We start from the raw sequence: 26,315 nt of genomic DNA on the forward strand, positions 1-26,315 counted from the left end.
CTAGAGATGATGATGGTAGGGTTGGGGCGGGGGTGGGGAGAGCTGACAGCTTAAACAGCAATGGCAATATAGGACTTTTGTAAGAGGACCAGGTGAAATCTGAGTTTCCTGTTTTACATGAACGTCCCTGTTCTGTTGGTTTCATTGCTAGAGGAGGAGACAAGACAGTGGTCCTCCTCTCCAGAATGCTCTATGGCAGTGCAGGCGGACCTGTGTCTCCGAGTACAAGGGTATACATGTGTGTGGGCACAAACAGATATTTCAGCAACACAGAGAGAGGAGATAGACAGGCAATGTCACATACATCTTTTAGAGTTGAGATGTAAGAAGATAATTCATGACCTTGCACATTTTTCTTCCCTGCTGCAATAACTTGCTGGCGTTCAATATTTAGGCAGAATGTAGACAATTTGAAGTCGTGCCTATGTTGACAACCTAATGGTAGGTTTGTTAAACTAATGGCCAACTGCTGCCTTTATCTGGACTGATAATCTCATTGAAACTGTTTTGAACTTGACAGAATAATAAATGATATTTAGGTTTATTTTCTGCTTCCCTTTCCCTTTTGATACAATTTCACAGACCTTTGGTGAGCACCTGCCCCACATTGGCCACTAAGTGACCAAAGGTGACCACCTGCCCTCAGGACACTTGGTTTTCCCCTACATAAGCCTCAGAGGAGCTGAAGAAGCCATTAGACTAAAACAGCAATAGCATCATCTTCTCATGCATGAGGGCCTTAGGGTCCTCAGACATCAGCACTGACTCTTGGCACTGACCTGGGGATGGAGCTTCCCCACTCTCCTCCACCCTGCTTGCCCAACATCTAGTTCTCCAGAACTGTATTTTGGGACTTTCCCATTTGTCCTGGGGATGAATCTCCTTTGCTACTTTTTAGTACACTCCCTCTTCTCCCCTCAGTGTTGATAGTTTTGGTCTGAGTCTTTCTTGGGTACTCTGTGAGGGAGCCCAGGTTTCCCTAGTGGGATACAAACAGAGTCAGGACTGAGCCTCTGGTAAAAGCTGAGCTGATTCCTCAAATGTTCCAGGCCCCCAGCACAGGTCTGTATAGTTTCTATTGCTGATATCATTCTAGACTGAGTTTTGGGGGTTAGGGATTGAATTTCTTAATCTCTGCCTCTGGTACAAGGTTGTTGAATGATATCCTTTGGCCCTGGAAGAGGGAGGTAGCAGGAGTAGGGGGAACAACTGCAGATCACCTTTGGAAACACTCTCTATTCTGAATTTTTAGGCTGTATAACTACTGAGGGTGGACAGCTGTCCCGGGCAGATACTCCTGCTTATGGAGGCTTACAGGGACCATCATCTTTTTACCAAAGCCACCAGTCCCCAGTGGCTCAGCAAGAGACTCTCAGCCATCCCTCGCACAAGTTCCAGTCTCCAGCAATCTGTTCCTCCTCCGTGTGCTGCTCCCACTGCTCCCCAGTCTCACCCTCCCTCAAAGGCCAGGTCCCCCCACCCAGCATACACCCGGTGCACAGCTTTAGGCAGCCCTCCGAGATGGTACCCCAACAGCTGGGCTCCCTGCAGTGCTCCATGCTGCTGCCCAGGGAGAAGGAACTGCCCTGCAATCCTCACCCGCCAAAGCTGCTTCAGCCCTGGCTGGAAACCCAGCCCCCTGCGGAGCCGGAGAGCACACCCCAGCGGCTGGGGCAGCAGCTGACTTCACAGCCCGTGTGCATCGTTCCCCCACAGGATGTTCAGCAAGGAGCCCATGCCCCGCCCACCCTGCAGACACCCTCCATCCAGGTGCAGTTTGGCCACCACCAGAAGCTGAAGCTCAGCCACTTTCAGCCACCGCCACAGCAGCAGCTGCCACTTCCACCCCCTCCACCCCCTCCACCCCAACAGCAGCCACCCCCGCCTCTCCCACCATCTCAGCATCTGGCCTCTAGTCAGCACGAGAGCCCCCCGGGGCCCACCTGTTCCCAGAACATGGACATAATGCACCACAAGTTTGAGCTGGAGGAAATGCAGAAGGACCTGGAGCTTCTCCTTCAGGCTCAACAGCCCAGCCTGCAGCTGAGTCAGACCAAATCGCCTCAGCATCTACAGCAAACCATCGTGGGGCAGATCAATTACATTGTGAGGCAACCGGCGCCCGTCCAGTCCCAGAGCCAAGAGGACACTGTGCAGGTGAGGTCAGGGTGGTACCACCTCCCTAGATTCTCCCTAGGAGAGCGTCAGGGACACAGCCTACCCCTCACAGTGTGGCACAGGAACAGTTTCTTCTTCTTAAGGTGGCCTTGAACTCAGCTCTCCCAATTCAAGACTGTCCTGGACTTCGCCTTCCATCTCAGGAAGGCTCCACTCCAGAGAGCACAGTACTTAGCCCCAACACAGATCCAGGCTCAATCCTGTCCCGAGTGGCCTGGCTTAGTCCTGTCCTCCTGGGTGACACTAGGGACCATGTCTGTTAATGGAACCTCCTGAGCTGTGCTGGACTCCAGTCAGTGCAGGGCAGAAGGGAGGCTGTCTCTTACCTTTGTAACCTCACTTCCTTTACTGTAACTTATGAATCCCAGCTGGGGGAAGGGGAGAGCTTAAGCATATCATTTGCCTAGAGATCATACAACATTGGGGGCTTCCCAGGTGGCACTAGTGGTAAAGAGCCCTCCTGCCAATGCCACGGGTTCGATCCCTGAGTTGGGAAGATTCCCTGGAGGAGGGCATGACAAATCACTCCAGTGTTCTTGCCTGGAGAATCACATGGACAGAGGAGCCTGGCAGTCTGTGGTTCATAGAGTCACAAAGAGTTGGACACGACCGAAGGGCACATGTATGCTCATAAAACATCGAGTGGGAGCCTGGTGGGCTGCCGTCTATGGGGTCACACAGAGTCGGACACGACTGAAGTGACAGCAGGGAGTGCCAAGACTTGGGTCCACGCCAGCTGACTCTGAATTGCCACGGAGGAGGCCTTGTTCTCTCCCTAGGAGGATGACTAAGGCTGCTCTTCTCTTTTCTCAGCTAAAAGCCAATTGGAGAGGTGCAGTTCGTACCTCTGGGATCTTTGCAGCACTCCACATCTTCATTCTTAATTCTTGCTTTTCGTGGTTTCCAACAGCTTCCTGTTCCAGACCCTTCCTCCTCTCCTTTCACTTTTTTCACAGTGAAATATATGTAACCACATTTATACCTTCAAAGCAGCTCTATAGACTTTTACTTTATTACAAAATATAAGGCTTAACATTTATGCTTCTGCACTGACAACTTCAATTTTATATTTATTTATTTGGCTGTGCTGCATAGCATGTAGGATCTTAGTTCCCCAACCAGGAATGGAACCCATGTCTCTTGCAATGGAAGGGCAGTTTCTTAACCGCTGGACCACCAGGGAAGTCCCTAAGCACTGACTTCAGATCATGCTTTAAATGTCTGCCTCTAAGGCTCAGTTCCTTATATAGAATAACTCTTACGATGGCAGAGAAGGGTCTAGGGTTTATAGAGGACCACAGCTCTATAAATGTAAGTCAAAACTGTTGTGATTGCTTAGGTAACTATGACAAAGTTAGCTCATGATTCTTGGTTTGAGTTCTATTCTAAGATGTCATATTAGGAACAGCTTAGATAAGAGTATCTTCCTGAAAAGATTTCAGGCCATCCACAGCGTGTAGGTGGTGATGGCAGTAGTGGGCAGCGCAGGTGGGCCTCAGCCTTTACCACCGAGGCTACTCTTTGCGGGAAATGAAAGTCACTCAGTTGTGTCCGACTCTTGTGACCCTGTGGACCGTAGCCCGCCAGGCTCCTCTGTGCATGGAATTTTCCAGGCAAGAAAACTGGAGTGGGTTGCCATTTCAGGACCCACCCAAGTTCTTAATTTTTCCTCCAGGCTGCAGATGAGCCCCCAGCACCTGAAGGCCCAAAGCCGACTCTCCCTCTTGACAAGAATACTGCTGCTAACTTGCCCCAGGCATCTGGGGAGGAAACCCCTCACAGTGTCCCCCCACTGGACAGCGCCATCCAGCACTCCTCTCCGAATGTGGTGAGAAAGGTACAATTGGAGCCTGCTTTCCCTGATCATATGGGACCCACTGCCAGTCAAGACCCTGGGGACCTGGCTGAGGATGTCTGGGCGGGGGGAGGAGTGTCCCTGTCCCGTCCCTGGATGTTACACAGCCCTGACTCATGCCTTCTGTCCTAGTGAGTGAGCAAGGTCCTCCTCCACCCCATTGGCACTCCCCTGCACTTAAATTGGGAGCAGCTGGGCTTCATTTCCAGAGGAAGGGGAAAGGGAAGGAAAGCCAGTTTGTTGAACAGACTGTGTACCTAGAACTGTGCTTGGTGCTCCACAGGGTGACTTCACTTAACCATCCCAATAGTTCTGTGAGGTGGGCATCCCCATTTTATAGCTAAGGAAACTCAGATCCAGGGGCCTACAGCTAATAGATAAAAGGGGCTAAGGTTTTATGTAAAATGAGACTCACAGCCTGAGCTTTTTCCTCTCTGCAATGAATGACAGTGGGGAAAGTGTTTTATGTGGTCCCACAATCCAGAGTTGGCTGGCTTTAGAATTCGAATGAATGGAATTCTGTGGGTGAGTGGTCTGCAGGGCTGACCTGCAGAGGTGGCTGAGTGTCAGAGGACACTGGGATGTTTTGAAGATAAGCTAACGAAGCTCTTCCTGTCTGTCCCCCTGTCTGCTTGGTGGACGGTTCATGGCAATAACCCAGAATCCTACAGCTCCTGGTTGACCTACTCTTACTCCTGTCTTTCATCTCTACCCCGGTCATCCTCCTAGCTGGAACCTCAGTGCTGTGCCTTCCCACCAGCCCTCCATGTGTCCCTTGGCCTGTTCCCCGTATCCTGTCCCTTCTCTGGTCTCGTCCCCTCCACCCTCCCGGTACTTCCTCTCAGCCCTGTACCGGGAGCTCTGCCAGCTGTCCTGCACCCTCTGGCCTGCACTCTCAGCCCTGCAGCATCCCTTGCATCTATAGTCCCAGTTTCACTAGTGGTTCTTTGTACCCACTACCCCTCATCACATTTCTCCCAGCAGCACCATTGCCATAGATCAGTCTACCTCAGTGATACCTGAGAAGAGAATTTTGAAAAGTAAGAGATGGCAAAATTGCAGTGTTACCTTAGAAATCCCTTGAAGTCTGGTGCTAAAGGCCTTTTAGTTTGTGCCTAGCCTGCCCTATCCTTTTGAAAATGGCTTAGAGGCCCAAAAGATGTTATAAATTGGACCTGTGCGGCTCTTAGCAGTTTACATTCTTACACCTGAGGTAGATACCTATCTGTTCAACCATCCATCTATCCACCCATTTATTTATTCACTCAGTGATCAAAAAAATATGTTAACCTCCTACTGTGTGCCTCCTATTTTTATAGGTGTCAGGAACACAGTGATGAATAAGTAGTCTCACTTTGTACTGTATAGTCTAGTGGGAGAGAGTTAAACAAGCAGCAACCATGAAGTATGATAAAGTGCTGTGATAGTCAGTGGGGTGTATATAAGGGCATTGAACTCTTGGAGATGACTTCCTAGAGAACATGGTTTTAAGTTGAGATTTGTTTGAAAAATTAGGCTGGTGAAGGAGAGATGGAGGGGGAAGGCCAGAATAAATAGAGGGAATGGCTAGTAGGAAGGTCCAGAAGTGAGAGAAAGCCTGGGCTACTTAGGGGGTTTCAGATAATTTGACTTGGTAGGAACATGAGATGAACTAGATAATGGGAGTGCTTGAAACCAGAGTAGTTCGAAAGCTTTGTGAATTATGGTCTGAATTTGGGATTCAGTCTTGGGGGTTGCGAGGTGTGAATGAAGGATTACTAGCAAGGAGGATTACTAACATGGCTTGAATTAAAGTATAGAGAGATCACTTTAGTTACAGTAAGGGAGACCAAACTAGTACAGAGGAGAAATAGGAGAAGATGAATGAAATCAGGTAATGATGGGAAAGAAGAGGCAGCAAGGACCTCAAGAGATCAGATCCTAGGAAATTTTTGGACTTGGAGTCTGATTGGCAGTGGGAAGTGGGGGAAAGGACATCCAGGGTGTGTCTTGGTCCACTGAGTTGCCATTCATCTGAGATGGGAGCATGGGAAGAAAAGTACATTTGAGGGGAGGAAAAAGTCAAGTTTTGAATTGGTGGTGTTCTCCTCTGGAGGCTACGTTATAAGATGACTGGAAGACAGCTAACACTAGAGGGCAGTAGGGAGCATGGGGATTACCAGTGCCCAAATGGTAGTGGGAGCCACACTGAATATACTTCTGCTTATTTGATGGGTCTCAGTTCTGCTCCTCCACCCGGTAGAGAGGAAAGGAGGCAAGCCACATGCAAGCATAGCCTGTGCTACCTGGGTGGGTGGCCTGCAGGGTGCTCGGAGCCGCAAAGGGAGGGGCTGCTTTGCTCCTGCATGGCTGCGGGGTGGCAGTGGGGTTAATGAAGATCCTAGGATATCTAACTTTTCATCTGGAGCTGCCTCTGGCTGTTACCATGGACTTATGCAGAGGTGTGGAGGGGCCACGTGACCTGACTTTTTTCAGACATTTCATAGGCTTCTTTAAGGCTTGTACTCCCAGAAAAAGGATCCTCAAGGTTGCCATCCAGGGGAACCTGGTCCAGAGAAACCTTTGGGTCTACTTGACTGAGCGAGGTACTGGTTATACACAAAGCTCCTGAAATAAGGAAAGGGGCTTTCTTTTTGAGGGAATTCATTGTCTTGAATCTGGGACTGGGCACGGTGTGGGATATGAAGGTCAAGTTTACCCAACAACATTCTAAGCATCTTATCATTGATTTATAATACTTTGTATAGCATTTTATACTTTTTTTTCCATAGATTTTTATATGTATTTTTCTATTTTATCTCTTTGTTTATCCTAGCAATACTATGAGGAAGCCACTTTCTTATTCCCCTTTGAAAGATGTGGAAACTGAGACACAGAGAGATTAAGTGACCGCCTAAAAGTTAAACAGCTAACTATTGGCAAGGTTAGGCCCAGAGCACAGTTCCTGCCTCAGCCCTGGGTTCAATGACTAGGTTAAATTGCCTCTCTGTGCACTGCAGTGGGAGTAGTACTCGCTGCTGGATTTTCCTATCTTCATACTCCCTGAAGTAGCCTGAGGCCTTGCTGGGGAGAAGTCTTAGGACCCATCCTAGTTGGGTCTTGACTAATCTTTATTTGGTAACGGCACTTAGCCCCCAGCCCACTTCTCGGTCTGTACTGGCTGGCAAGCGCCAGGGGAAGTCAGAAGTCCATCTGAGTGCACAGACAAGAGGAAACGGTGGCAGCGGGCACAGCTCTGTGTGTTCCACAGAGACCCACTCCTGCTCGGAGCCGCTTCGTGTCACTACAAGGAGGACTTTTGTTACAGCCGAGCAGCTGTGCACACGTACCTGGGAGATGGTCCTAAATGAGCTGATGGTGAAAACAGATTGCTGCTGCAAATGAGATGTGAAAGTTCTAGAATGGGTTCTGCAGTCTCTGGAGCATTTTATCCCACCACCTTCCGTGCCGCCAGCAAAATGTTTTTGTGTGAACTTGGACATTTGTCTGTCAGCTGCTGTTGTCTAAGATTTCTAATCTTGGTTCAGCCACTTTGAAAAAAGGTGATGAAGAAAGACAACTTTACAACAGAACCCTTTAAATACCAAGGGAAACTGGAAGACATTTCAGTGGCTTCGTTTCATACTTCTGAACTAGTCGACTGCTGAAAAATACACACACTCCTTTTGTCAGCCCTCATGGAATCAAGGCTGTAGGTATCACAGAGAGCTCTAACTGAACCCCAGTTCCCCTGCAAGAGGGGCCTCTGTTCTGCTCATAGCAGGGCCCCAGATCTTCAGAGGACTTTGAGGCCACCAAGTTACTGCTTACAGCTTCAGTGGAGTCTGGGATATATTGTCAGCAGATGATGCAGAAGTATTTGACATTCCTGTGGTCGGGATTAAGAGTGGTGCAGAAGAGTGGAGGATCATCAACCTGATGAATAGCATTGACGCCTTTATCGAAGCATTTTGATGCCTGGGCTCTTGACTTGATTCTTAAAACTCAGTGAGATTTACATTCACCTGTAGAGGAGGAAGTTCAAGCCCAGAGATGGAAAATAATTTGCTTAAATGCATATTCTAAACCTTGACATAAGTGAGGAAAAAGTAGGCACCCTGCCTTCACAGTCTCCAAATACATGGCTATAGACCAGGTCATGGGTTCTCATCCATGTCTTTTCCAAAAGCAACTGTCTTTTCCTTGCAGCCTGGCACTGACAGCTTTTGCTCAGAATGCTTCCAGGGCCTGATAAGGCTTTCTTATGGCCCAGGCTGTGACCTGTTAACAGGGCAGAACTGTATAGAGATGTGCACGCTGTCCCACATAGGAATCAAGCCAAACACTCCCCAGGTCTGGCTCCGTGAATTTTATACTCTTTAGGAAGCCTATCTCCTTCCTTCTGTCCTGATTTCATTCACAGACCAAACCTAAGATCTTTGTCTAGGTCTCCTGGTTCACGAGAAAATAGGCTCTTGCTCATAGACCTTTAAATTTCCTTAACCCAGCCCAAGAAAAATACCTCTGGCCTGGTTCTTCCACATCTCCAAAATTTGGATTGTAAAGGTTCCACTCATTCTAGCCTTCACTTCCGATTCACTGGACTCCGCTTTTTCCTTTGCTCTTCCTTCTGCCTCAGACTCTGATCCTCTTTGTTTTGTTTGTTTGTTTGTTTTTTCCATCTTCTTGGAGCATCAGGGCACTGGGTACTCTTCAGTTCTTCTCTCTTCACCATCCATAATTGTTTTCCCATTTGACTCCCATTGGTTAGCGGATATCAACATAGTTACATCTGTAGCAACAACCTTACTTCATAAAAGAATTTTTCATTGAGCTGGCAGGACACTTACTATCAGCAAGAGCAACTTTCCTATTAAAAATCAACTTGTGAAACCACTGGCAGGAAAAGTTAGTTCCCCACTCAGCTATCTGATTCAGTTGTGTCAAGATCTACCGCTGTTAAAGCAGTCTACTTAATCTGAAGCTGTTGAAACACTCAAATATTCCAAAGATTTAGTTCACAAATCTATTTACATGCATCCTTATCTCCTTACCTATTTCCTTCAGCCAAGGTGAAGGCCTTCAATGTGTTTCCAAAAGACAACTCACAAGTCATTGGTCTCTTCTCCTACTGTACCTGTACGTGGTGGTCAGTCTTTGACAAAATTAACTCCTAGGATCAAAACCTGAAACCAGAAGTAAGCAAGCAAAGCTTCAAAACAGCAACAAGAATAGTTGTCACAAACCTCACACATTATACTCTGTATGAGACTATAAGCCCAATTTAGTCAACTTGATCTAGCAAGCTTAGTTATATGGTTTTCTTTGGAAATTTTTAGTTTTTCTATATATAGCAGTAAGCAGAGTAGAAGCAGGGAATTAGGACTTCTATAATGGCAGCTAACAACAGGAGAGAAGACAAGAAACCACCTGGAAAAGTGCCATGATGTGATGTCATTCACGGAAAGGACTAGCTAAACCCTACTACATTCTTAGAAGTTCCCTAAAGCACTGATGAACTACAGAATACCCCAGCAATAGAGATTCATCAGAATTCTTTTACATCACTAAGAAATGGTCTCATTTGGCCTCAGGTACTCTGTTTAGTAAGACAGGGTAGTGTGCAAAGCATTTTAGAAGTACTATCCTTCAAAATAATATTTTAAAGTCAATTGCATTTTGTTATTGAAAGAGGTATGTTTCAGATATCTGGAAAATTGATTTCTGTGAAACACTACTCTATCTGTGCTACTTTATCACCAGCAATATTATCTTGCTGTACAAACTTGAAATTTATATTAAACTCAGGGTATGTGCACCAGGTGTCTGCTTATTGACTTCTCAATCACGTCGTACTAGAGCACTAGCTTTCTACCTAGTGGCACAAAATCAAGACCAGCCAGCAGGTTTCTGAGGCTAGGCCCAGTCTTGGATTTTTTACTGAGCTTGGAAAATTTGGGTACTCACTCTGTGTCTCAATTTCCCTTCCTGTTAAAATGAAAGAACAATGTCTTCCCTGAATTTTGACAGCACCTTGTGGCAATCATTAGAATGGCAATGTAGGCGCTTCAGGTCTTCAGAAAAAGAAATTGAATTCAGCAAAAAAAAAAAAAGAAAGAAAGAAAAAAAGTTGAGAAAGGGGAGAGGAAAGGCAGCAGGTGACAGAGCACAGATGAACAGGATTTGACGGGTGAAGGACTGCAAAGGTGACCGGGAGCAGAGGCTGAAATTTCAGACAACTTAGATAGGCCACAGGTCAGGCAGGTGGCAAGCAGAGATAAAGAGATTAAGAGACAAGGAAAGCAAAGGGAAGGGGACATATAATTTGGGAGGAGACCAAATTAGGGGCAAGTAAGGAGATACTAGGTCATGGAGGTAAGAGAGAGCGCCCTTCATATGTCAGAGGTGACCTGAGCTGATTCCCAGAGGTTTCTTGTTTTTTTTTTGCATTTTTGACTTTTCTCCTTGAACTAGAAAATAGCTTATTTTTACTTGCAAACCTCAAAATACATATGCTCACTGATGAAGCCTGAGGTTTTATAGGTGAAGATGAATTCAAGGTGTCAGTTAATCTGAGAGGTGTCAGTGATTGCCCTGCACAGACGTTCCAGCTGGCCATACACTTTCACCTTCTCTCATTTGACCTCTGAACAATCCCAGGTGCTAGAGAAGGCAGATAGCAGCTTCTCCCCTGACATATAAGCTTCTCCTGTGTGTGAGACACCAAATGTCGGACAGCTTGGCCATACTCACAAGCCCTTCTCCAGTTGTAGCACGTTCCTGAGAAGACCTTTCCTTCCTTCCTTGCAGGCCCCGGCGACTCAGCCTGCTTTCCTGGCCCTGAAAGTTGGCCCTCCCCTTGTCCCTACTCACCTTGTAGCAGAGTGGGATAGAGGATCTCAACTCCTCTCTTTCTTTCCGTGCATGACATAAGGACCTTCTGTGTTAATATTTTGTAGTTATTCACTCCAGAGAGCCAAATGAAGTATCAAACATAAGCAACATACAAGATAATAGGTTCCAGAACTGCCACTGTATTTGCATAGCCTATAGAACAGGATTGAGGCCAACTTCCACAGAGCACTTTTTCTGAGTCTCTTCTTAGAATTTCCCCATATACGTTCCCCAGGTCCTTGTTACTGTTACCAGAGCTTCACACCACTCCTGATAGCCTTGGCCTTCTTGAGATTGGTTATAGATATGAACAGGAAAGAGATCAGTGTAGTTTTCAGTATCAGGACAAGTTACTAACCTCATGCTGTCTGCTAGGTGTTGTGGGAGCAAGTCCAGCAGGCCCAGCTCAAAATAAACCACAACAGAGTTTCCACAATTCTTCCATGGCTCAAGCTGCATGCTCTCTCTCCTTTATCATTATATTAACTCACATTTCGTGATATGTAATAAGGGGAACTGAATCCTACAAATGTGATCTCTACTAATCTGGAAGGTTTTGTCTTTGGGAATTTAATCTCGTGTATATCTTAAGGGCATACAGCCCCTGACCATCTGGGACCTGGAATGGTTCCAGATGGATTTTGGTGCTCTTGAGGCTTGGCCCCAAGGATTTCACTAAGTTATCTGTGTCATTGGTAGATGACATGCATTAAATATACATGTCAAATAGGGAGACAGTCAAAGTATCCAGCTCAAAGGATTAGACAATCGTGTATAAAAGGAAATACAATGATCGTTGGATATTCTTATCCAAAGATAAGAAAATACAGAATATCAGAGAGCTGTATGAGTGCATAACCAGGACAACAAGGGGACACAAGGGATGCAGGCCCGGGTATGTTTGAGATAGCCCTTGGCCTCTGGCCTCAGTCCCTTACGCTGGGCTCTATGCCTAGTTTATCCCATTTCGTTTGAGCATTTCCCCCATCCCTCCTCCTCCTCACCTTTCTGATCTTGGGACTTAGACTGTACAGCAAATTGAAGCCTTTTTATTGAAGACCATTGAACTATGAAGAAACATATTAAAAGTAAACTTTTCTGTAGAGAAACGAAAGGTATTTAGCTCATCTGCTTTTAAAACTGAAAGTTAAGAATAGGCATTATAAGCTTTACTAAAGCAGTTAAACAAGTAATAAGGAAAAAGGTTGAAGGAGAAGAAAAGAGAAAAGAAAATCAAGAGAGACAAAGGGCAGGTGATGGAAAGATGAAGAGATGGAAGAACGGAGTGTGGGAGAGATCAGGGAAGAGGGTGAGCAGAGAGAAGGGCAGAGGCAGGCAGGCCAGAAAGGAGCCTGGCTTCAGTGCCAGAGAGCTGGATTCTAAAGCCATAAGAATCCTATGACGAATATCATACTGGTGAATAGTGAAAGGATCCCCCTGAGATTAGCAATGTAAGATGGCTACTGTCACTACTTCTATTCAGCTGCATACTGGAGGTCTTAACTAGTGGAGTAAGGCAAGAGAAACAAATGTAAGCAAAAGGAGAAAATAAAACTCACTAGTCATAGGCAACATGATTTGTATGCACAGAAGATCTCAATGTGACTTTAGTAAGATCGCTGGGTACAAGTTCAATATATAAACAGCAATTGTATTTCTATATGTGAACACAAATAGAAATTGAGATTTATAAAATTATGTTTTCAATTACATAAAAAACCTCAGATGCCTCTCTGAGCTTCATTTTTCTCAATTATAAAATTAGGGCCACAACAATAATAACATTAATAGCAACAGCAGCAGCTAGGGTTTGTTGAGTACCCACTGCCAGACATTGCTCTAAATGTTTACATGGATTATTTCTTTTAAACTTCACAACCCTTTAACGTTTGCTGTGAGAATTAAATGAGGAAATATATGTAAAACACTTAGCAAATTGCAGTGTATATAATAAATTCTCAATAAATTTTAGCTACATAAAAATGGGCATTGTTTCAGAGAAAGTCATAGACTTAGTTGTTAGTAGAACTAAGCTTCTATTCATTGGGCATGCAATTTGTAGAATAAACAGTCATGCATTATTGTTTTAAAAAAATTGTGAATAGCTCATTAATTCATTTGTTCAGCCAGGCACTGCTCTTGGGTCTAGGAAAACACTGCACAAGCAAATCAGAAAAAAATCCATACTCTAATGGGGTGGGGCTTCCCAGGTGGTGTAGTTGGTAAAGAATCCACCTGCCTGCCAATGCAGGAGACACAAGAGTTGAGGGTTCCATCCCTGGGTCAGGAAGATTCCCTGGAGGAGGAAATGGCAACCCACTCCAGTATTCTTGCCTGGAGAATCCCATGGTCAGAGGAGCCTGGAGGGCTACAGTCCATGGGGTCACAGAGTCAGACACAACTGAGTGACTGCACACACACATACTCTAATGGAGTTTACAGTTTGGTAGGGGACATATGTATTAACCAAACGGTATCACAGATTGTGCTATGAGACTGAAGTACAGGAGTTATGAGAATGTAAAAGAGGGGAGTGAAAATTCACAGGTGAGCTGAATTCAGAAGGCAAGTGGAACAGGGGCAGGGCTAGGAGAATGTTCCAGAGGAAGCAGTCTGTCTGAAGTGGGTAAGGGAAAGGATGTCATGATTCTGGACCTAAAAAAATTGTCTGAGCGACTGGAGCTCAAAGACTGAGGAGAGGGCCACTATATGAACTCTGGCTGCAGAGATGGACAGAGACCAGAGCATCAAGGCCTTGGGAGCTTTGTTAGGGATTTTCACAGTGGGGAGCAGTATGGTTTTATGCAGAGCGCTGATGTGGTCAGATATGTGCTGTCAAAGTATTTCTCCACTGCAGAGGCTACTATTGTAGTCTGGGAAAATATGAAGTGTAACCCGGGCTCAGGCACCAGCAGCAGAGAGAGGAAGAGTGGGAAGAGCTGAGAGGTGTTCAAGTGGTGGAGTTGAGGTTTGGTGTTAGCTTGGGTGAGGGCGGAGGGGTGCCCACTGATGCCTCCCTCCTAGGAGCCGACTCAAAGAACTGGGTGACCAGGGTGACATTCACTGAGGTGAGGACAGTCTTTGTCGATTAGCTTTACTAATATAATATGGAGACTTGAGAGGGTATTTGAAGTATTCCTTTTCCTATGGAAATCTGAATGTCTGACTCAGGGGGAAAAGAATGATAGGTTTAAGATACTGACTTGGAAGCTTTGAGATATTTGCTCCTTGTTTCCCCTTTTATTTTCAAAAGGTGTCAAATGGTTATGTCTTTTGTCTTAAAAAAGACTTGGGTATTAAATAGAAATTACTGAAGGTTGCACTTTTTACTAGTCTTCCCACCACTTGCCCTCTGTCTGTTTCTCCAACCTGAAAAACTGCAATGGGTTTAGTATAGTAATCTGTATGTCTTTCTTCTGCCTAGGTCACCAAGTGGTTAGAACTGAGCAAAGAATTATGGGGGTTGAGATATTATTGCTGCATCCATTAATTGTCCAAGTTGTCCATATTAAGATTTAGCTGCTCTGATGTTCTCTGCCTCTGGTTTAGAATGGCTTTGGCAGGTGTAGTAGGGCTAGAAAAGACCTTCACATCTCTTGGTCAGAGTCTTCAGTCTAATGCTGGTGGTGCTGGAGTTGATCTGAACAAGCCTGTGAGAAGGCTGTGGGGTTGACGTTCCCCAGGACTGACAGGGGCTCCCCAAGCCTTGGCATTATCTCCGAGAATGTCTGCAGCAGATCAGGGTTGAGCCTTCTGAAGTTCCTCCCATTCTTATGTAGCAGAAAGTATCCTGTAGGACTCCCAGAAGGGAGGGGAGGCCACTGGTGGCTTAGTCAGGGGGACATGTAATGTGGGAAGGTATTCCTACAGTCTGACTCTTTGCTTAGGTACTAGAGGGGGGTGAGGGATGTGGTTGATAGTGTGTGTGTGTGAGTTTGTACCACCCTCAGGTCAAGTGGTAGACTGTCTCTCTCCCTCTCTCTGTCAGTCTGTGTCTCTCTCTCACACACACACACACGCATGCACAATAGTGTCTTCAGCTGTGCCCACCTCTCTGGCTCATAGCCCAGGAACCTCCATGGTGTAGGGGAATGGGAACAGGACTTCATGGTCTGTCTTGAGTTCCCTGAAGCTACTAGACTCTGAGGCAGAGTGAAATCTGAGCATGGGACTCTTACGGGCTGCCTCCCTCCTTTCCCTGCCACCATTCCTAGCTAACAGCCGGACTCTCCCCTGTCTTTGCTCCTGTAGCACTCCACTTCTCTGAGCATCATGGGCTTTTCCAACACATTGGAGATGGAGCTGTCATCTACCAGGCTGGCGAGGACCCTTGAACCACAGATGCAGAGCACAAGCAGCCTGACAGCTGCCCCACCCCAAGTGATGCCCCAAGTGGTACCAAGCCTGCTGAGTGGCCCCCCACCAACCATGTCCAGCCTAGCGAGTGGTCAAAACCAGGCTGTGCCCAGCCTGACAGCCAGTCACCTGCCGGCCATGCCCAGCCTCGTGCATGGCCCACCCCAGTCCATGCCCAGCCTAATGAGTGATCCCTCCCCAGCCATCGCAAGCCTGGCAAGTGATCACTCTCAGGCTGGACCCAACCTGATGTCTGGTCCCACCCACACTGTGCCAAGCCTGGCAACCTGTCCTCTGCAAAGTGTGCTTCCAGCTTCTGACGTGCAGCCGGAGACCGGGTCCGGCTGCAGTCCTGGTTCTGGCCGAACTGCAGGGGGCCTGTGCCCTGGGGATGGAACTGACCCCTCCCTGGGGAATGCCTTGTGTAAGGTAGGTCTTGGGGAAATGCCATTTAATGTCCTCTGCTTAACTCTGTGCAAAAGGGTGGCCCCTGAGGCCTCATTCTGGCCTTAGCTTAACAGCTCTGTGACCACCGACACGGAAAATGTCTGATTTCTTTGATTCTTGTTGGCCTTTCACTTTTGAAAGATGGAAAGTGAGGATTCTACCCGCTTCACTGACTCTCTGGGACAAGGCCCTACAGCCGCTGCTCTGGATGCTTCCAAGGACTTATCTATCCCCTCAGACCTGGAGGAGCCAATTAACCTCTCTGTTAAAAAACCCGCACTGGTGCCAGTGGTCAACACATCTGTGGCCCTGCAGCAGTACCGGAGCCCAAAAGGTGAGACTCAGCAGCCTGCCCTTCATGCTGACCACACGCTTGAGCAGGTGGACTCAGCACCACAGATGAAACGGAGGTCAGCAGAGCCATCAGACTGAGGGAACAGTGTGTTTCTCTCAGGCTAACCTCACTTCTCTGTCCAGAACTGACCTTTTGATGCCTGTTCTGTTTCCCTCTCTGTGGCCAGGAATTAACCTCCTTGTAAAATTCCCCAGGCAGAAGTTTGGGGATCTGGGTTATAGGAAGGGGGACACAGGAAGAGCACCACCCCAGAAGGGCTGGGCTTGGCAAAACATCTTAGGGACAAGAACACATCTGACTCTGGGTTAGCTGACCCGCTCTCTCTTTATGTTTGAATGTGTGCAAGATACCTAACATTTCTGACTTATTTTTTCCCCTGTAAATGGAGCTAATCATAGCTACTTTATAGGCTTCTGGGAAAAATACCTACAGTGAAATCATTTGATGACTTATTCTGCAGTAACAAGAATTTGCCTTGCACCTGGCCTTGATGTGGATTTTTGTCTCACAGAAAAGGGAATTTGGACTGGTTGGACTTGACTCTGATTGTCTTCTCAGCTCCCCACACGCATTCTCAAATGGGGCTAGGCCAAGGCACCTTCCTTCCAGGGAAGGTGAGGGCTGGCTGGAAAGTTAGATAGCAACTGCCTAGTGAGTGCTGGGGGCCTTCTTAGTTCAGTGTATGAGGCATGGGTAGTTTGTAACGATCAATGCTACCTACAAATTTAATAGATGAAGAAATTTTTCTCCTTGTCCCCTCACATTGGCTCTTCCTAACTGCACAATAATGCAACCCTGAATTTTAAGCAATTAAATATTTTGAACCCTGCTTGTCCATGGAAGGCGCCTCGGTCAGCGCCTGGGGCTGAGTGGGCGCCCAGTACATGCTAGAGTCCTCCTCTCTCCCCACTGCCCCCTGCCCATCTGCGCCGACTGCACTTCTCTGGGGAGGGCTCCTGGGAGCCTCTTGCCCCTGGAAGGTGAGCTGGATTCTCAGGCTGTGCTGAAATCCCAGCACTTGGCTGATAAGGAAGGGGCTGCACAGAATGACTCCTAAGAGCAGACTACACCAGTATATACATGGGGAACGAGTGACTTCTGAGCTCATTTTGAAGGTGAGATGCTGGCTCCTCAGCACCTAACCCAACACTCACTCCTGGGTAGCCTCTGAGTGTTACCTGTGTTATCTTTGAAAAAGAAAGTAGCCTTCTTCCCCCCTCAGGAAGGGAGCTGGGTAGGATTGTCACCATGATGAGTGATTACAGTGTGAGTAACGACGGTATGACAGGCATGTGACCGCAGTATGAGTAGCGGATAAGAGTAGAAGGTGTGGGTGACAGGGTGTGTTATCATAAATGTATTATGAATTTGTCTTTTGTCTTAGAGTATGAGAATTTTGAACAAGGAGCCCTCGGGCTGAACACAAAAGGGAACCAGAGTATCAGGTAACAGACCCTTGGCCCAACATCCCTCTCCCACCATCCAACTTCACGTCCTGGGAGACTGGCACAGGAAGTGAGCCTCCTTGATGACTTAATCTGGAGCTTGTCTGCCTCTGTCTTCTTCAGCCCTCAGACCCTGGAGTGGGTGTGTGGTTGTGTGTCTGGGATGGTTGTGGGAGGATGTCTTGACTCCAGTGCTGTTAGGCAGGCACTCTGGGTGCAGTTCCCCCTCTACAGGGGTCCCCCTTTGATCAGAGGACTCCCAGGGGCCAATGGGACCTGACCAGGCAGAGCTGGTGGTGGGCTGGAACAGGGGCCTGTGGAGGGTTGGACTGAGGAGCTCCTGAGAAGTTCAGTTGTGGGATTGTGGATGAGCTTGACTTAGCAGTCGGGCCAGAGGAATGTGGCCCATCCGAGACCCAGGGATGTGGTTCTTGCCCTAGACCCTTCAGTAATGAGCCCAAGATTCCCTATGTGCGCCTGGAGCGGCTCAAGATCTGTGCTGCCTCCTCGGGCGAGATGCCAGTGTTCAAGCTGAAGCCACAGAAGAATGATCAGGATGGGAGCTTCCTGCTGATCATCGAATGTGGTGCTGAGTCCTCCAGCATGTCCATTAAGGTACCTCTTTTCTCTGCCTTCTCCTTGAAACTTGCCCCAGTCCAGGAGCCTCTCTTTTCTCTCTGCTCCTGGCAGAATCCTAGCTCCAGCCTTGTTCTGAGTCTCAGAGTGGGGCTGCTGCTCGGCCACACCTTGTCCCATGCTGCCTGGGGTCTGTGAGGGGCACCCTAGGACTGAGCTGTCCTGGTGTTCCTAGGGCTGGCTGGTTTGGGGTCCTGAAATAAGTTGGTGCCAAGGGCTTGTTATCTTTCTTCTCCCTCCCTCAACAACGTGGTACCTCGCTCTAACCACTCAGACTCACTTCTTCCCCAAGGTCAGCCAGGACCACCTGCCTGATGCCATCCAGGCCCCAAATCTGGGGGGAAGAAAGGTCACTGTCACATCTCTGGCTGGGCAGCAGCCCCCAGAGGTGGAGAGTGCGTCTCCTGAAGAACACAGGCTCATTCCTCGAACCCCTGGAGCCAAGAAGGGGCCCCCAGTGCCCATAGAGAATGAGGATTTCTGTGCTGTCTGCCTCAACGGGGGGGAGCTGCTGTGCTGTGACCGCTGCCCCAAAGTGTACCACCTTTCCTGCCACTTGCCAGCCCTGCTCAGCTTCCCAGGGTGAGTCATGCAACCCGGGCCCTGACCTGGATGGCACAGTGACCTTCCAAGGGAGGTTATTCCAGGCCAGCCCACAGGGCTCTCTCTGGGGGACTTCCTCCCCTCTCTGGCCTGCATAAACTGCAGGTCTGTGACTCAGTGGCTCTCTCTGTGCTCCTTCTGCACACAGACAGGCAGATGCTTCCCTTCTTCCTCTGTTCCCAGCTTCCTCCTCTGTTCCCAGCTTCCTCTTGTGCAGATATATCCCTTGACGTCTCTCCCAGCCCCTTACTAACTCCTGTTTTTCTGGATTCACTAATCCTGAGTTAACTGAGTTTCTTTCAAGCCCGTTGCTAAGAAGCCATTCTCTGTAGGGCTGGGGACTTAGTTTCTCATGCCACCCCCACTCCAATCCTGTCTCGGGGTAGAGGGACAAGGGACGGGGCTGTGGACATGTGCTGAGGCCTCACATGGCCTCACTTGCCTCTGCAGGGGAGACTGGGTGTGTACTTTGTGCCGCAGCCTGACCCAGCCCGAGGTGGAGTACGATTGTGAGAATGCCCGCTTCAGCCAGCCTGGAGTGCGGGCCCCTCCTGGCCTGAGCATATATGACCAGAAGGTAGGGAGGGGTCTCTGGGAACAAGGTTCCCACCTGGGGTAGCCTGCCTGTGCCTATGGGGGCTGAGACTTTTCTGAGGGGATGAGAAGCCTCTCTGGTACCTTTCTTTTGGGCTATGCCTGGACATTGGCCCCTGGGGTTTCGCTATTATTTTTCTTCTGCCAGCTGTCTTCCTTTGGCCTGGGAGTCTGAACTGTGCCCTGGTATGGCTGGCGGCTCGTACTCTGTGGTCCAAAGCCATCGGGGTCACCATGGTTAATTCCTACTGAGGTGGGGCCAGAGCAGACTGACACAGCTGCCCATTTTGGTTTCTGCAGAAGTGTGAGAAGCTGGTGCTGTCCTTGTGCTGCAACAGCCTCAGCCTGCCCTTCCATGAACCTGTCAGCCCGCTGGTAAGGAAGCCCTCGCTGGTTCTGCAGAAGGCCTGGGCCTCGAGCGGATTGTGGTGGGGCCCGGGGTGGGCTCGGAGCGTGGCTGCTGGAAGTAGGGGTAATTGTGCATGATCTTGGGACCTGGGGGCCTGGCCACCACAGCGCTCCACAGCTGCTGTTGCGTCAGACCTTCATGACATGGAAACCACTCCTCATTTCCCTTTCTCTCTTCCCTCCACCTGTTGCTTCCTGCTGCCTTTCTCTTCCTTGTGTTCTTTTACTTCTACTCCAACTCATTCTCTATCTCTTCTTCCTTCTTATCCTTCACTTTTCTCCTCCACTTCTCTCTTCCTATTTGCTTCCCCTCCTCTCCTCCCCCAAGGCCCGACATTACTACCAGATTATTAAGAGGCCCATGGACCTGTCGATCATCCGGAGGAAGCTGCAAAAGAAGGACCCAGCTCACTACACCACCCCGGAGGAGGTGGTATCAGATGTCCGCCTCATGTTCTGGAACTGTGCTAAGTTCAATTACGTACGTCTTCCCTGTTTTCCCTCTCCTCTATTTCCAGTGACCCCCAGGACTATCATGGCTGGATAGGGGTGTCTGGTTTGGGCCTGGGCTGCCATGAGGTCCTGGGAGCAGACCTTCAGGGGCCTACTGTAGAGATTGTGTATAAACTCTCTCCCACATTTGGGCCTCAGCATGAACTCAGGAGGAAGATGGGGGTTGTTAGTGACTCGCTATCTGTGGGTAACTGTCAGGGTCACTTCTACTTGGAGAGCTGATGATGCTAAACGGATTATCCTGGGTCCTGAGAAAATGTAGAGTTTGAGCCATCCAGGAGACCCAGCCAGGCTTTGTGCTCTTTGTACAGCTCTTGAGCGGCCTGGAAGGGATGGGCTGGTGGATCAGGGCCAGATAATCACTGCTCTCCTCCCCCTTCAGCCCGACTCTGAAGTTGCAGAGGCAGGCCGCTGCCTGGAAGTGTTCTTTGAGGGCTGGTTGAAGGAGATCTACCCTGAGAAACGGTTCGCTCAGCCACAGCAGGAGGACTCAGACTCTGAGGAGGTGTCTAATGAGAGTGGGTATTCCACTCCCCAGGGCTTTCCGTGGCCCCACTACATGCAGGAGGGCATCCAACCCAAGAGGCGGCGGCGACATATGGTAAGAAGCTGCTGCCAGCTGGCAGGCGGGTGGGTGAGTGGGTGATTAGGCAGGTGGAGGGCACCCATGCACCAGGTACAGGGTAACCTGAAGTGAGGCTTTTCAGCTCAGGTGGCACAAGAGAGTAGGGACAAGGAGCCCTCACTTCCCACCCCTCAGCCTAAGTGGAAGGCAAGGCAGTGTGGGGCTCTTCAACTCCAGCGACCCCTGAGGCTCGGAACTCAGAGAGGTGGATGTATCTGCCTGGGTCACCCTGAAAATTTGCAACAGGACCAGGTCTCCTGACTCCTGCTGGTGATTCCACACTGTGATGCCCTGATCTCAATCCTGATCTCCACTTGGGTTGGGAGAAAGGGAGAGTCTTCTTAGCCCCTTGATGTAGAGAAGGAAGGAGAGGTGTTGCTTGCGGGAAAGAGATCTCCTCTGACCTTCTGTCTGGTCTCACTCGTGCAGACCTGACCTGAAACATCAGCTCCATGCTGTTTCATCCCACTGACATGTACTGCCTGCCCTCTGTGTGCCAGGGTCCCACTAGCCACCCCCATCACCTGTGACACTTGGCACACAGTGCTTGGTGGCTTCACTGAGTTTTGAAGTTGCATCCCTGGGGTGGAATAAAACACTTTGGCCCTGGGGAATCCCATTCTGGACTTTTCACACTAATGAACCCTACATTTGGGCATTCTGATTCTAATTTTTTTTTTTTTTTCTTTCAGGAGAATGAAAGAGCGAAACGAGTGTCGTTCCGCCTGGCCAACAGCATCTCCCAGGTGTGAGGGCTGGAAGGAGACCGAGCACTCCGGCAGCTGGTGCCTCCTCCCGTTGACCCCTCCTCCCCACTTTTCAGCTCATTCTCCTTGGATCGTGGACGTGAGACGCTTCTTGTCGAGCCTGTACTGCCCTTCTTTGCCGTTTGCATCTTACAGCATTTATTTGGGAGCCATAGTGCATCCACTACAGAGAAGATTTCAGTAATAAACAGCAAAGAGGGGGTGTTCCCTGTGAGCAGAACGGTCAGATGTGTAGGGTCCACTTGACAAGACCAAGCCTGGTCGGGCTCAGGAGGACCATCCTTCCTTGGTGAATTCTTCCTGCTGACGAAGGCAGACATTTCTCACCTTTCAGTGTGCAGGGCTCAGGAGCAGCGTATGTATCTGAATTCCTCTTGGGCCCAGAAGAGGGTAAAAGAAGGGAGAGGGGTTCTGATGTGTCTACCGCAGGCCTGTGATCCTTGGCCTAGCACAGCCAAAGACTGTCACTGTTTGCCTTTGTTTGGCCTGCTCGGACAGAGGCACCTGCGCTGGGTGTGGTAATGAGGCTTCTAGAGGCCACAGGTCTCAACTGGTGCCTATTCAGGTTCTCACGGTTTTCAGGGTATTTGTTCTTCACGTCCCCTCTCCTGGTGCTGATGCAGGTGGCCACTGTGGAGCTCTGGATAGTGTAGCATTCTTGATGGGGCTGGGGAGCTGTGCAGAGACCACTTAGGTCTTCAGGCTCAGATCTTACTTACAGGCTTAAGAAGATTTTAACTTCAGAGTGTGCCCTCTGTGCCACTTCCTTGGATTGTGAGCTCTTCTTTGGTGTCAGAACTGGCTTCTTAGAAGTGATTATTGGTGGCCACCCCTTCATTATGCCCATTCAGAGGTCCAGACCCTGAATTCTGCTTGGGAGAACCGTGAGGAAGCTGCTGTCTGCTTCACATACAGAGGTTCTGGGCCAAGGAGAATGACCCACAACCAGCTCTCTCTGCTGGGTCTCTCCTCCAGCTTAGAGATCCTAGCTCTCAACTCCTCCACTTCATAGAGCCAAAGATCGGAGTGAGTCCTCTGACTCGCCTGCCCTCAGGCTGTCCATAGCCAAGAAAAAGTCAAGACTCTGCTGACAGCCCCCCACTCCCTTGTGTTTGTTGGAGGTTGGAGAAGGTCAAAGGGACTGGCAGAAGCCAGGCCTCAGCATTCATGGAAGTTCTGTCAGGGATGTAAAACTTATAGAAGTCTCTTCAGTGTCCTTTGGTGACCCTGAAGCAACTTCAGAACGTTATTTCTCCAGGAATTCAGAGAGAAGTGTTCTGGGGGTCATGGGCACAGGAGCAGAGCTCCAGGCTACATCTCAGATAGATGGTCATGGTCCATGCAAGGAGTTTGGGAGGAAAAGGCATGCACAGATGCTGGGGGTCAGGCCACCTCATTGGCAAGGGCTTGGTTGAGAAGGAACCTGTGGCTGATGTTGGCTTGGCCTGGAGGCAGCTCTCCCTGGTCCTGTCCTGGCTTAGCTAATTTCAAGGGAGCTGCAGGTCATGGCTTTATTTTTGCCAAGAGGTGAAGTTTAAGGAAATTCTTGTCTGTGGGGCCCTTGTTAATGGGGACATTTTGATCAGAGAAACATTTCTTCTCTCCTTGTGAGTGGATGGAACTGCTCATTTCCTTTCCACCCAGGCTGAAAGAGCATCTTCACTTCAAAGCAGACTATGCCCACTGACTTACCATTCTCTCACCAGCACATGCCAAGCTCTCCTAAGCAGATGGGCTTCCATAATCATGTTTTCTAGTTTGGGGTAACTAAGTCTTGAATACTCCAGTAGCCAGGCAATCTTTGGGTGTAACCCTCTGCTCTTTGGAGCTCATATGACTTTATGGTTTGGGCTCTGGCCATTTCCCTTTCAATTTTTGAATCTTTTTCTCTATTTAGTTGGCTTGGCAAGGTTCTCTTTGTAATTACCTCATTAATTCCTCCTCTCGGTCATTTTTCCTTTGTGTGGGTCACCTTCCCACCTTCTCTGGATCACCTTCACGGTGCTTTGTGTTGGGCAGCTGAGTGAGGGCTGTGACAGTCTCAAACCTGATTGACATCTTTCCCCAAGACCAGTGGGAAACCACAAATACAAAGCAGAAATATAGTTTAGTGCTTGGCTTCCCTTGTATCAGTGTTGTTCCCACTTGTAGCCTGCTGGGCCAGGGGATCTTAGTGATGTGGTAGAGAGTCACATGCTCACTTCCCACTGCTGAGAACCCTGCATGCCTTTAGGCACCTGAGCAGGGAGGGTGGGAGGGAGGGTATCCTTTCCTCCAAGAGTGTGTGGCCCCCTCATTCCTCCACTGGTTATCTCACAGCACTGCCCTCTCCTGGCTTTTCCTGTGTACTTAACACCAGTGTTTTAAGTCATAGTTTTGTTTTGTTTTTGCATGCAGAAAACAACATGGTGTTTTAGAAATTAAACACTGGTTGCGTGACTGACTTTAATGGCTCTTTGTTAACGTTTGAGCTAATCCCATTTTTTACTTATTCCTATAATGGTCCCATTTTGGAATCAGTTAAGTCCTTTGGTCATTGACAAAGTCATGAAGTGAGAATGCAATGAGTTCTGGTAAGGTACAGAACGCAGTCCTAGAAGAGAAATTGGCTTTCTTGGATATGCTGAGAAACAGAAGAATGGGCTAGCTTCAGCTGATGCAAAGGAGACTGTAGTGCACTCTTCTAGAACCTAGGTAGGTTGACTCTGCCTAACTTCCAGCAGTTGCCAACTATACATCTTGCCTGTCTGTGCAAGTGGCAGCCACCACACCCTCTGTAGGCTCTGTAGGTCTTCACAGAGAACCCTGCCATCAACCCTGGTGCACTCTGGCCCTCTGTGCCCAATTCTGGCAACAGGTCTTTGCCTTGCTCCTAAGACCTAGACCCCTCCCTACATGTTCCTGGGCTCTTCTCTGCTTTCTCCTTCACTCCATGGAGTCACCTACAGTCTTCTCTTCTGAACTCCTTAACTGAGGCTCTGCCCTTTCTGGATTAACATCCCCTGTGAACTCCTTAACTGAGGCTCTGCCCTTTCTGGATTAACATCCCCTGTGAACTCCTTAACTGAGGCTCTGCCCTTTCTGGATTAACATCCCCTGTGAACTCCTTAACTGAGGCTCTGCCCTTTCTGGATTAACATCCCCTGTGAACTCCTTAACTGAGGCTCTGCCCTTTCTGGATTAACATCCCCTGTGAACTCCTTAACTGAGGCTCTGCCCTTTCTGGATTAACATCCCCTGTGAACTCCTTAACTGAGGCTCTGCCCTTTCTGGATTAACATCCCCTGTGAACTCCTTAACTGAGGCTCTGCCCTTTCTGGATTAACATCCCCTGTGAACTCCTTAACTGAGGCTCTGCCCTTTCTGGATTAACATCCCCTGTGAACTCCTTAACTGAGGCTCTGCCCTTTCTGGATTAACATCCCCTGTGAACTCCTTAACTGAGGCTCTGCCCTTTCTGGATTAACATCCCCTGTGAACTCCTTAACTGAGGCTCTGCCCTTTCTGGATTAACATCCCCTGTGAACTCCTTAACTGAGGCTCTGCCCTTTCTGGATTAACATCCCCTGTGAACTCCTTAACTGAGGCTCTGCCCTTTCTGGATTAACATCCCCTGTGCCTCCTCCTCTCCCACTCGTCCACTGCTATTAATTAAACTGCCTGCTCCTTCAACCCGTTTCCAAGACCTTAGCTCTCTGCTCTCCCAACCTTTCAGTCTTCTCCTGGACTTCCTCCTCTCCTGAGCCTAAACCCATGTCCCATGACACACTGATGCTTTTTTCAGCGTCCTGAACTTCCTCACCTTTCCAACTTTTGCTGGAACTATCAACCCTCCTCCACTTTCTGCATCAACCTGTGTTTAGCTCCCTCTTTCTGGGCTCCTAAGCATGACAGATTCAGAGTTGAGAGCCTCAGCTGGGCTCTCAGTATTGATTGGTGTTCTTTGACTTGTTATTACTCTGCTTTCCATGCGTGCCCTTTATCTTTTCTCTCAGCAAATGACTGGCCTCATTGCCTGCTTCACAGAAGAGAGACCCTAAAACAAGACTTTTGCTGTTCACGTGCTCCTCTTGCCTCCCATGCCTCTGTGTGGCCATCCTTAGCTCCCTGCCAGTTATTCCTGCTTGGTGCTCTACTTTTCTAATCCTGCTCTGCATCTTCCAAGACTGTGCTCCGCCGCTTATCTCACTGCTTCCATTTTCCAGGGTCTTCAGCCACACTCTCCACTGGTTACCTCCACATAGATAACAAACAAAGGTCTCCCCAAGATTAAAATAAAATTTCTTAGAGTCTGTTACACTTACATTTTCCCCTTGTCAGCCAAATTTCTCTCAACAAAATATTTTTTATTGATTCTTCCTAGTCACTCTTTCATCCTCTATATAGTTTTTCATAAATGTCACCAGTGACTGCCCGGTTGCCAAATCAAGCGAATACCTTTCAGTCCTCAACAGTTGTGAACTCCCTACAGCATTTCACATCATCTACCACTTCCTCTTTGAAAAACCCTCTTTACTTGGCTTTGGTGACACCGCAGCTGTCTGGATTATCCTCTTTCCCTCTCAGCCACACAGGCTGAGCCTTCCTGGACATACAGACAGGGAGCGCCATCGGTAGCATCCTGTGGTCTCCCCTCTTCAGGAGCCCATGGGCAGGAGGA

At 48.6% G+C, this 26,315-nt stretch overlaps 1 protein-coding gene across 7 annotated transcripts in view; it reads left to right on the forward strand.

Moving 5' to 3' along the window:
* The window catches only part of TRIM66 (tripartite motif containing 66), a 37,550-nt gene extending 15,675 nt beyond the window's left edge, over positions 1-21,875 (forward strand). For 6 of the 7 annotated variants that reach the window (XM_086340159.1, XM_086340157.1, XM_086340154.1 and 3 more), the window contains 12 exons: positions 1,253-2,157; positions 3,854-4,015; positions 15,158-15,691; positions 15,851-16,043; positions 17,449-17,509; positions 17,950-18,124; positions 18,438-18,727; positions 19,199-19,325; positions 19,643-19,717; positions 20,079-20,231; positions 20,646-20,864; positions 21,581-21,875. In XM_086340159.1, coding sequence (XP_086196285.1) covers positions 1,253-2,157; positions 3,854-4,015; positions 15,158-15,691; positions 15,851-16,043; positions 17,449-17,509; positions 17,950-18,124; positions 18,438-18,727; positions 19,199-19,325; positions 19,643-19,717; positions 20,079-20,231; positions 20,646-20,864; positions 21,581-21,640 — 2,954 coding nt within the window. In that variant the 3' untranslated portion in view covers positions 21,641-21,875. Of the gene's footprint in view, positions 1-1,252; positions 2,158-3,853; positions 4,016-6,848; positions 7,027-15,157; positions 15,692-15,850; positions 16,044-17,448; positions 17,510-17,949; positions 18,125-18,437; positions 18,728-19,198; positions 19,326-19,642; positions 19,718-20,078; positions 20,232-20,645; positions 20,865-21,580 lie in introns of those variants that run through there. The other variant, XM_086340161.1, reaches the window with a different exon arrangement.
* Positions 21,876-26,315: the final 4,440 nt, after the last annotated feature.

The sequence above is a fragment of the Bos grunniens genome, chromosome 15 (assembly GCF_055505025.1).
Source record: "Bos grunniens cultivar Pamir isolate PY7600 chromosome 15, Bosgru_T2T1.0, whole genome shotgun sequence".
NCBI classification, from domain to species: domain Eukaryota; kingdom Metazoa; phylum Chordata; class Mammalia; order Artiodactyla; family Bovidae; genus Bos; species Bos grunniens.